Here is a 12,055-nt window from a genome sequence, read left to right on the forward strand (position 1 = left end):
CAGCAGTGGTTCAATAGTTGTCGGGAGGATCTCTTTGCACTGTGTCGGAGGGATGTGGAGGTGATGGGTCCCCAGGGAGGGTGAGTGTTGGGGAGTTCTGTGTGGTCAGTGGTAGAATCGGTTGTCTAACCGTAGTTGGATGATTCGATCATTATTTTCCTCTTCTGTCAACGTTAAGATCCTGAACTTCACTCCAAGACCCACAAGGTTTGGTGCATTATGTTCTGAGTGTTCCCTAAGAGTTGATTTTTCTTCTGCCCCAGTTACTTAGAAGTGCGTTTTTAGTTTCCAAAAGTTTATCTTTTTAATAGATTTCTAACCTTAGTCTTCTGTGGTAAGAAAAGTGGCTACGTGAAGCTCCCTCCTTGAAATAGGAAGACACTCATGGTCTAGGCCATAGTTAATTTTTATAAATGTTCCGTATTTTAATCAGAAATAATATTTAGTTGTTTAGTTGTCAACTGTGTCATACAAAATTTGCACTCTTTGTTGTCTTTTTCTCCTGTTACTGACAGAGGAGAGGGAAACTCTCCAGTGTGATGGTGATTGGTGCATTTCTCTTTCCTGCTGTCCATGATGCCTTTTGAGTTAATAATGTATAAAGTGTGAGACTTAGATTGAAGCTCATCTGTTTGGATGTCCAATTACTCAAGCACCATTTGTTGAAAACTAGCCTTCCTTCCTTGACTTGTTTTGCGCCTTTGTCAAAAATAAATTGGCCATACTTGTGTGGGGCTATTTTTAGGTTCTTTATTCTTTATTTTGGAATGTTGAACCAGCCTTACATTCCAGGAATAATTCTCACTTGGTTTTGGTGTATAGTTCTTTTTATATGTTGCAGGAATTGATTAGCTAATGCTTTTTTTCTGAGGAATTTTTGAGACTCAGTTTATGACAGATACTGGTCTATAGTTTTGTGGGTTTTTTTTGTTGTTATGTCTTTGTCTGGTTTTAGAATTATGGTAATATACAACTCATAGAATGAGTTGGGAAGTATTCTTTTGTATTTTCTGGAAGAGATTGTGTAGAGTTATGCTAATTTTCCTTTAAGTGTTTGGTAGCATTCTCCAGTGAAACCATCTGGGCTTGAACATTTCCTTTTGGAAGCTGTTTGATTATGGCTCCAACTTCTATAGTAGTTATAGGACTATTGAGATTATTTTTTTCAGAGTATCTATTTAATAGTGGGTGAGTTGTGGGAGTTTGTGTTTTGTGGAGAATTGGACTATTTCATCCAAATTGTTGGATATATGTGGATTTAAGTTGTTTATGGTATTCCCTCACTTTCCGTTTAATGGAAAGTTTAGCGTCTGTAGTTATGTCTTCTGTTTCAGTTCTGATATTGGTAATTTGTATCTTCTTTTTATATTTTTCAGTCTTACTAGAGGATTACCAATTTTATCAATCTTTTCAAAGAACCAGCTTTTGGTTTCATTGATTGTTCTCTATTGTTTTTCTGTTTTCAATTTCTTTCTTTCTTTCTTTCTTTCTTTCTTTCTTTCTTCCTGTGTTTACATATATATATTTTTCTCAACTATTTTTGTTTATTTCAGGTGTACTATAGAGTGATTCAACAATTTGGTAAGTGTTTTAAATTTATTGATTTATGCTCTTTTATTTATTACTTCCTTCCTTTGGCTTGCTTTGAGTTTTCTTTGTTCGTTTTCTAGTTTCTTGAGATGGGAGCTTAAATTATTGATTTAAGACCTTAATTCTTTTCTTTTAAAAATTTTTTAAAACATTTATTCATTTTTGAGAGAAAGAGAGACAGAACACGAGCATGGGAGGGACAGAGAGAGAGGGAGACACAGAATCTGAAACAGGCTCCAGGCTCTGAGCTGTCAGCACAGAGCCCGACGCGGGGCTTGAACCCAGGAACCATGAGATCATGACCTGAGCCAAAGTGGGACACCCAACCAACTGAGCCACCCACACGCCCCATCTTAATTCTTTTCTAATATAAACATTTAGTACTATAAATTTCCCTCTCAACACTGCTTTATCTGCATCCAAAAAATTATGATATGTTGTGTTTTTAGTTTCAATTCATTACTTTTTAATTTCCATTGATCCATGGATTATATAGAAATTATTGGGGTGCCTGGGTGGCTCAGTCGGTTAAGCGTCCGACTTCGGCTCAGGTCACGATCTCACTGTCCGTGGGTTCGAGCCCCGCGTCGGGCTCTGTGCTGACTGCTCAGAGCCTGGAGCCTGTTTCAGATTCTGTGTCTCCCTCTCTCTGACCCTCCCCCGTTCATGCTCTGTCTCTCTCTGTCTCAAAAATAAATAAATGTTAAAAAAAAATTAAAAAAAAAAGAAATTATTGTTTGATTTCCAAGTGTTTAGACACTTTCCTGTTATCTTTCTGTATTGATTTCCAGTTTGATGATATTAGAGAACATACACTATATGATTTCAATTTACTGAGGTTTGTTTAATGACCCTGGGTGTGGTAGGTATTGGAGAATATTGCATGGGTGCTTGAAGAGAAAGTGTATTCTGTTAGTATTTGGCTGGAATGGGATGGATATGTTTAGTTAGTCCACCCTTTTCTTGGTCCTTTGATTAAGGAAGTAGGCTTTTCTCAGAGTTTTTGTCTCTGTACCTGTTGACAGTTCTGAGTTATAAGCTTCTCCAGTGCCCTGTTTGTGATATATGGGAGGAAAAGGAAACCTAGGGAACTCACCACTGTGTTGTTCCTCAGACCCTGAGATCCATGGGCTATCTGCCTTTCCTTTCTACATCTCAGAGTCTTACTATTTGTATTTGTTGTGTGATGTCATTTTTTTCCTGGTCTCTTATACGTTTATTGTTCTCTTTTGTTTTTTCCCTGTATTAACTTTGTTAATTTACACCTTGCTAGGGAAGCACCTGTTTCACATCAATATGAAAATATGTTGCTATACAGTTATGCATAATATCCCACAATAAGTAGTTTGAAACACTGCCTTATCTGGGAAAGATATCTATATCTATATCTACATCTATATCTACATCTATATCTATATATCTATATCTATACCTATTATATGTTTTAAGCTATCCTCCTTTATCTGGTTTGCCATGGGGTTATCTCTGACATTGGTCATTTCAAAGGACTAGCTCTTTGTTTTCTTTAAACCCCCTATTATATTTATTTGAATTATTTAAGATTTTATTTTTATTAGCAACTACTTTATTTTTTTGGTGGAAGGGGCTTTGCCTAGTTTTGTTTTTTCTAATTCTAATGTTTTAGGCTGAACACATAGTTCTTTTGTTGTTATATTTATTTTTAATTAAAATCAACCATTTAAAGGTGTAAATTTCATTCTATATGACTTTAGTGTGTCCCATGACTTCTGGTAAAAATTGTGTGGCTTCTGTATTGACTTCCCACTTACCCTGGATTATTTAGGAATGCCTTCCTTTTCTTTTAAAACAGATTTATTTAAAAAAGTACAAATTAAAAAATAAATCAGATTTATTTAGATATACAAAATAGATTTAGATATATTCCAGTAACATAAAATTCATCCATTTAAAGTATACAGTTCAGTGGTTTTTAGTACATTCACAGAGTTGTGAAATCATTATCACAGTCTAATTTTAGAGCATTTTCAATACCCCAGAAAGAAACCTGGTACACGTCAGCAGATATTCACCATTCACGCCACCCCACACTCCCAGCCTAGGCAACTACTAACCAAGTTTCTGTGTCTATGTATTTGCTTATTCTGAATATTTTACATAAGTGGAATCATAAAATCTGTGGTCTTATGTGACTGGCTTCTTTCAAGTAAGATAGTGATTTCATGGTTTATTCATGTTGTAGCATGTATTAATACTTCTTTTTTATTGCCACATGATATTCCATTGTATGGCTATACTAAACTTTGGTTATCCATTTTCAGATGATGGACATTTATGTGGTTTCCAGACTTTGGCTACTGTGAATAATACTGCTGTGAATAGTTGTGTATATAAGTTTTGGAGCAGACGTGTGTTTCCATTTCTCTTGGCTAGGTACCTAGGAGTGGCATTGCTGGATCATATGGTGACTCTATGAGTAACATTTTGAGGAACTGCCAAACTGTTCTTCAGGGTGGCTATCCCATTTTACAGTTCCACTGACAATATATGATCCAATTGATTTGCATCTCACCAATGCCTGTTACTACTGTCTTTTTCCCCCCCTTATTTTAGCCATCCTGATGGATGTGAAGCAGTCTCCTAATGAATAGAATATTTTGGTTTTGCTTTGCATTTCTGTAATGACTAATGATATTGAACATCTTAAAAAAATTTTTTTTAATGTTTATTTAGTTTTGAGAGAGAGAGAGAGAGAGAGAGAGAGCGTGAACATGGGAGGGGCAGAGAGAGAGGGAGACACAGAATCCATAGCAGGCTCCAGGTTCTGAGCTGTCAGCACAGAGCCCGGTGTGGGGCTTGAACTCACGAACAGCGAGATCGTGACCTGAGCTGAAGTTGGACACTTCATCAACTGAGCCACCCAGGTGCCCCTATATTGAACATCTTATACTATGATCAGGCAATGTAACCTGTCAATTCCCAGTATAAAAACATCTACCAGATTTCCTTCCTGGCCAAACTATTTGGTGGAATTTTATAAAAGTTAATGCGCATAAGAAAAGAAAGCATAGTCCCTCTTTCTTTGGTATAACATGTTTATGTATTTAAAATTCAACTTGATCATGCCTTTTATTTTACTCCTTATTTACTTTCTTGTTGCCTCTTTATCCCATTTCTTATTTTTGTTGTCTTTCTTACTTCTGTTCCTCTTCATTTTATAAAGGATACTTTCCCTTTCCTACCAAGAATGACTAAATCTATAGTGCTTCCATTAGTTGATCAGAATAAAATTGTTCCTCAACATAGACACAGAGACATCCTCTCCTCCCTAGACCCCGTAAAAGGAGAAACTGTTTTACCTCTGAATATTTTGAAGTAATTAAAACATTACAGTCCCAGGCTATTAATATTTTCTTTATGGCATATCTCTTCTGTTTTAAGAAACTTTCCTCTTTTTTTATTCCAAACCGCAGTCATGTTTTCAACATCTGTTAAACAGAACCATGTTTATTTTAAGCCGACCACACAAAAGGTACTGTGTTGTAGTGTTGAGAATGTGAGCTTTGAAGCCAGGTAGACTGGGTTTGACTTAACATCACTAAATCCCTGTTTCTGTGTGCATAAAATGAAATAATAATGATTATGGCAACATGTAGGGGACAGGATTGTTGTGCAAATTCAGGGAGGTACCTGCTTTTGCATATTCCATGATTCCGTGTAATCACAATGCTTGCTAATATGAATTAAAAGTTTTACTTGGGCCAGCCTGGTGCTAAGTGTCTTATGAACAGCACTGCATTTAATTTTCACAGCCTCATGAGGTAGTTTTGACTCATTTTGAAAAGAAAATGAAGAAACATTTTTTGACATGTTTATTTTTGAGAGAGTGCAAGTGGAGGAGGGGCAGAGAGTGGGGGACAGAGGATCTGAAGCGGGCTCCCCGCTGACAGCAGTAGGCTAGCCCGATGTGGGGCTCAAACCCACAAACTGCATGATCATGACCGGAGCCGAAGTCGGACACTCAACCGACTGAGCTACCCAGGTGCCCCTTTTAATTTTTTAAAAATATTTTTGAGAGAGAGAAAATGAAGAAACATTTTTATACTCTCGTAGCTAAAAGTTGGCAGAGCTAGAATGTAAGCCTTTATTAATTTTAATCTAAATCTCATGGTCTTGCTCATATTCCATTTTGATGAATAACCAGCATCGATATTGACTGGACTTTGTCTACCCCGCAGTATCCAGTGCCAGGAACTGTACTTGGGTGCCTCCAGGAAGTGTTCGTGGGGTGACTGCTGAATGACTGACTATGTGGACTCTGTCTTTCCAGGTTTCTTGGAGTCTCTGTTGAGCCCGTGGGCCAGACCCCATAGCGGAGGCTGCAGAAACTTCCTTCCGGCCCCAGCAGCTCTGTTTGAGTCCACGGACCCCACCTGGCTTCCGGCTCTTGGGAGGAGCATCAGGAAGAGAGCTGGAGGGCTGAGGCCCAGCGGGAACATGCCAGCCAACCAGAGCTCTCCCGGGCCATCCCTGGCTCTGGCTGTGGGGAGATGTGACAACCCGTGTGAGGTGAGGAGGAAAGGGTGCCCAGGGGCAGGAATTCATCCAGAATGAAAGATAGTATCTGATTATTTTAATTTGTACAACTTGTATTTTAATCAAGCAGCATAATGAGGGAATTTTTATTGGTCATTCCTTTCCCTTGTGTGAATTTCCTTCTCTTGTCTATTGCTGTTTTATTTATCTTAGCTTATGGACTTTTTAAAATTGAGCTATAATTAACATAGGATATTCTATTAGTTTCAGATGTACAACATATTGATTGGAAAGTTTTATACATTACTAAATACCACAGTAAGTGTACTCACCATCTGTCACCATACAATGTTATTACAGTATTACTGACTCTATTCCCTATGCTGTACTTTTCATCCCTGTGACTTATTTATTTTATATCTAGAGGTTTGTACCTCTTACTCCCCCTTATCTATTTTGCTCATTCCCCCATTGACCTCTTCTCTGGCAACCACCAGTTTGTTCTCTGTCTTTAAGAATCTGTTTGTTTTGGTTTTTGGGTTCGTTTTGTTTTGTTCTTAAGATTCCACAGATAAGTGAAATCCTATGGTATTTGACTTTCTCTGTCTGACTTATTTCACTTAGCATAATAGCCTCTAGGTCCATTCGTGTTGTCATAAATGGTGAGATTTCATTCTTTTTTAAAAGATTTTATTTTTAAGTAATCTCTACACCCAGTGTGGGCTTAAACCCACAGCCCCGAGATCGAGAGTCACACACGCCACTGACTGAGCCAGCTAGGTGCATCGAGATTTCATTCGTTTTTATTTTTTTTTTTTATTTTTTTTATTTTTTAATTTTTTTTTCAACGTTTATTTATTTTTGGGGCAGAGAGAGACAGAGCATGAACGGGCGAGGGGCAGAGCGAGAGGGAGACACAGAATCAGAAACAGGCTCCAGGCTCTGAGCCATCAGCCCAGAGCCCGACGCGGGGCTCGAACTCACGGACCGTGAGATCGCGACCTGGCTGAAGTCGGACGCTTAACCGACTGCGCCACCCAGGCGCCCCTCATTCGTTTTTATGGCTGAGTAATATTCCATTCTTTATGGTGTGTGTGTGTACCACATCTTCTTTATCCATTCATCTATTGACAGACACTTGGGTTGCTTCCTTATCTTGACTATTGTAAATAATGCTGCAATAAACATAGGGGTGCATATATCTTTTTGAATAAGTATTTTCATTGTCTTTGGGTAAATACACAGTAGTGGAATCAGTGGATCATAGGGTAATTCTATTTTTAATTTTTTGAGTAATTAAATTACTGTCTTCCAAAGTGGTAGTACCCATTTACATTCCCACTAACAGCGCACGAAGGTTCCCTTTTCTCCACATCATCACCGACACTTATTTGATTCTAGCCATTCTGACTGGTGTCAGGTTACATCTCATTGTGGTTTTGATTTGCACTTTCCTGATGATTAGTGATGTTGAGCATCTTTTCATGTGCCTGTTGGCCATCTGGATGTCTTTTTTGGGAAGATGTCTATGTAGGTCCTCTGCCTAGATTTGAATCAGATAACTTGGACCTTTTTGGTGTTGAATTGTATAAGTCCTTTATATATTTTGGATATTAACCCCTTATTGGATATGTATTTTTAAGTATCCTCTCCTATTCGCTAGGTTGCCTTCTTGTTTTGTTGATGGTTTCCTTTGCTGTGCAAAACCTTTTTATTTTGGTATAGTCCCAGTAGTTTATTTTTGCTTTTGTTTCTTTTGCCTCAGGAGAAATATCCATAAATATGGATTAGTGCCTGTGTTTTCTTTTAGAAGTTTTATGGTTTCAGGTCTTACATTTAGGTTTTCAATCCATTTTGAGTTTATTTTGCATATATTGTAAGAAAGTGGCCCATTTTCGTTCTTTTGCATGTAGCTGTCCAGTTTTCCCAGTACCATTTACTGAAAAAGACAGTCTTTTCCCTATTCTATATTCTTATCTCCCTTTGTTATAGACCAATTGACCGTATACATGTGGGTTTATTTTTGGGCTCTCTTTCCTGTTCCACTGATCTGTGTGTCAGGTTTTCTGTCAGTACTATGATATTTTGATTATTACAGCTTTGTAGTAGATCTTGAAATCCAGGATTGTGAAACCTCCAGGTTAGTTCTTTCTCACGGCTGCTTTGGCTATTTGGTGTCTTGTGGTTCCGTACAAATTTTAGGAATATTTATTCTAGTTCTGTGGAAATTGTTGCTATTTTGAAGGGATTGCATTGAATCTATAGCTCACTTTGGGTAATATGGACATTTTAAAAATATTAATTCTTCCAAACCATGATCTGAGTGTATCTTTCCTTTTGTTTGTGTCATTTTCTTTTTTCAGTTTTTTTAAGTTTACTTATTTATTTGAGAGAGACAGAGACAACACGAATGGGGAAGGGGCAGAGAGAGAGGATGAGAGAGAATCCCAAGCAGGCTCCATGCTGCCAGCGCAGAACTCGATGTGGGGCTTGAACTCATGAAACTGTGAGGTCATGACCTGAGCCAAAATAAGAGTCAGATGCTTAACCTTCTGAGCCACCTGGCGCCCCTGGTGGTGTTATTTTCTTTTCTTTTTTTTTTTTTTTTATCATCAATGTTTTATAGTTTGCAGAGTACAGATCATTTACCTCCTTGGTAAAATTTTTTCCTAGGTATTTTATTCTTTTTTGGTACAATTGTAAATGGGATTGTTTTCTCAATTTCTTTTTTGGCTACTTCATTATTAGTATATAGAGATGCAACAGATTTCTATATATGGATTTTGTATTCTGTAGCTTTACTGAATTTATTTTTCAGTTCTACTGGTTTTTTGGTGAAGTCTTTATAGAGTTTTCTATATAGAGTATCATGTCATCTGCAAATAGTGATATTTTACTTCTTCTTTACTCATTTGGCTGCCTTTTATGTCTTTTTTCTTGTCTGATTGCTGTGGTTAGGACTTTCAGTACTATGTTGAATAAAAGTGGTGAGAGTGGACATCCTTGTCTTGTTCCTGATCTTAGAGGAAAAGCTTTCAGTTTCTTACCATTAACTGTGATGTTAGCTGTGGGTTTTTCGTGTATGGCCTTTATTATGTTGAAGCATGTTTCCTCTAAACCCACTTTATTGAGAGTTTTTATTATGAATGAATACTGTATTTTGTCAAATGCTTTTTCTGCATTTATTGAAATGATCATATATTTTTTATCTTTTCTCTTGTTAATGTGATATATGGAATAAATTTCACTTGATTATGGGTTAGGATTTTAATATATTGTTGGATTCCATTTGCTAATATTTTGTTGAGGATTTTTGCATCTATGTTCATCAGAAATATTGGCCTGTATTTTTCTTTTTTTGTAGTGTCCTTGTCTGGTTTTGGTATCAGGGAAATGCTGGCCTTGTAGGATGAACTTGGAAGTTTTCTTCCCCCTTCTATTTTTTGGAATAGTTTGAGAATAGGTAGTAACTCTTTTTTAAACATTTCACCTGTGAAGCCATCTGGTCCTGGACTTTTGTTTGTTGGGTGTTTTTTGATTACTGATTCAGTTTAATTGCTGATCATTAGTCTGTTCAAATTTTCTGTTTCTTTTGGATCCAATTTTGGGAGATCATATGTTTCTAGGAATGTATCTAGTTCTTCTTGCTTGTCCAATTTGTTGCAATGTAATTTTTGATAATATTCTCTTACGATCCTTTGTATTTCTGTGATGTCGCTTGTTATTTCTTCTTTTTCTTTTCTGGTTTTATTTGTTTGAATATTCTTTTTTCTTGATGATTCTGATTCAAGGTTTATAAATTTTGTTGATCTTTTCAAAGAACCAGCTCTTGGTTTCATTGATCTTTTCTATTGGGTTTTTTTTTTTTTTTTTTTGGTCTTTATCCCATTTATTTCAGACCTGAAATAAATGGGATAAAGACCAAAAAAAAAAAAAAATTTCCTTCCTTCCCTAGCTTTGGGCTTTGTTTGTTCTTCTTTCTCTAGCTCCTTTAGATGTAAGTTTAGGTTGTTTACTTGAAATTTTTCTTGCTTCTTGAGGTAGGCTTGTATCTCTATAAACTTCCCTCTTAGAGGTGCTTTTGCTGAGTCCCAAAGATTTTGGACCATTGTGTTTTCATTTTCATCTGTCTGTATGTATTTTTTGATTTCCTCTTTGATTTCTTGGTTGAACTATTTGTGGCTTAGTAGCATGTTGTTTAGCCTCCATGTGTTTGTGTTCTTTCCAGAGTGTTTCTACTTGATTTCTAGTTTCATAGCTTATGGTTTTTTTAAAGTTTTTTTTAATATTAAGTTTCATGACCCTTTATGGTTCTTGTATATTTTTGTGAATATTTTTTGCCACTTTGTAATTTGAAATTAGTTTTTTGTTTTATTTACAAGTGGTAAAGGGTGTCAAACAGTTCTGTAAGTCGTATTTTATTTCATTTTTAATGTTTATTTTTTCTCTTAGTTTTTTAATGTTTATTTTTGAGAGAGGGAGAGGGAGAGAGAGAGAAAGAGAGTGTGAGTGGGAGACGGGCAGAGAGAGAGGGGGACACAGAATGTGAAGCAGGCTCCAGGCTCTGAGCTGTCAGCACAGGGCCCTACGTGGGGCTCTAACTCATGAACCATGAGATCATGACCTGAGCTGAAGTCGAATGCTTAACTGACTGAGCCACCCAGGCACCCCTACTTACACGTTTTTAACTTTTTTTTCCCATTATAACCCAGTACAGTTACTATAATGACCTGGATTTTGTAGTTTAAGTTCCTCTGGAGTTTGATGGGGTTTTTTGTATACTGTGATTCCCTCTTTACTGCCAGCCAGTTGGCTCCAGAATACTGTTCCTTTCAGGAACAAGCTTTTTTTAATTTTTTTAAATGTTTGTTTATTTTTGAGAGAGAGAAAGAGAGCGAGAGCATGAGCATGAGTAGGGGAGGAGCAGAGAGAGAGGGAGACAGAATCTGAAGCAGGCTCTGCGCTGGCAGCAGAGAGCCTGAGGTGGAGCTCAAACTCATGAACCCCGTGAGATCATGACCTGAGCCAAAGTCAGAAGCTTAACCCACTGAGCCAACCAGGCGCCCCAAATGTTTGTTTATTTTAGAGAAAGAGAGACAGACAGAGCATGAGCGGGGGAGGGACAGAGAGAGAGGGAGACACAAAATCCGAAGCAGGCTCCAGGCTCTGAGCTGTCAGCACAGAGCCCAATGCGGGCTCAAATTCACAAACTGCAAGAACGTAACCTGAGCCAGTCGGTTCCTTAACCGACTGAGCCACTCAGGTCTAAATTGACTTTTAGAATGGTTCTTCCCTGCTTTGTTTCTGCCAGATTCCAGCTTGCTGGAGGCAAACATTCTTAATCTTTTCAATGGATTCAATTTTTTTTTTAAGTTTTGGCTTAAATTATCTGTTGACTTTCCATTATGGAAGGTGGAGATTTAGCTTTTCCATACACCCCCACCAACATAAACGTTTGCCTATAAATATTGTTTTGATCAGATTCATCATAAGTGTTTATTACTGTGACTATTTAGAGTTGGATCACATAGTGTCTATGCTGTGATTACTGTTTCCGCACAACTCTTTCTTTTCCCTGGAATTAATAATTTTCTCGTTTAGTCATTTCTTTGCTTTACTAGATACATATCAATGATTCAAGTCCAGATTCTTCACAGTTGTTTAAATCTCCTCTCTGCATATTCAGACATATTAGGTAATAATCATAATGACAATAATTATAAACACTCATGTCATGTTTACCATGTGCCAGCAGTGTTATATGCACACAACATATACTAACGCATCTTCATAACAACCTCCTGGAGCTGGTTGACTTGCTGAAGGCTGGTCAGGTAGCTCTCAGCTTCACCCGCAGCTATTACCTTGGTAATACATTTGCCATCCCCTAAACAATCTTTCTTACCTCTGTCTTGTGTCCTATCCCCTTTCCCGGGGATCCTCTGCCTTC

The 12,055-nt window shown here is 37.4% G+C and overlaps 1 protein-coding gene across 2 annotated transcripts in view; it reads left to right on the forward strand.

Annotated features, from left to right (window-relative positions):
- The first annotated feature begins 18 nt into the window (after positions 1–18).
- ZNF81 (zinc finger protein 81) overlaps positions 19–12,055 on the forward strand; it is an 86,179-nt gene continuing 74,142 nt past the window's right edge. The window contains exons 1-3 of one of the 2 annotated variants that reach the window (XM_047076157.1): positions 19–80; positions 1,554–1,581; positions 5,900–6,138. In XM_047076157.1, the coding sequence (XP_046932113.1) occupies positions 6,067–6,138 (72 nt within the window). In that variant the 5' untranslated portion in view covers positions 19–80; positions 1,554–1,581; positions 5,900–6,066. Of the gene's footprint in view, positions 81–117; positions 208–1,553; positions 1,582–5,899; positions 6,139–12,055 lie in introns of those variants that run through there. The other variant, XM_047076158.1, reaches the window with a different exon arrangement.

This window comes from Lynx rufus, unplaced genomic scaffold, assembly GCF_022079265.1.
Source record: "Lynx rufus isolate CCGP_SWC_20201006 ecotype Redwood Valley unplaced genomic scaffold, mLynRuf1.p SCAF_14, whole genome shotgun sequence".
NCBI classification, from domain to species: Eukaryota; Metazoa; Chordata; class Mammalia; order Carnivora; family Felidae; genus Lynx; species Lynx rufus.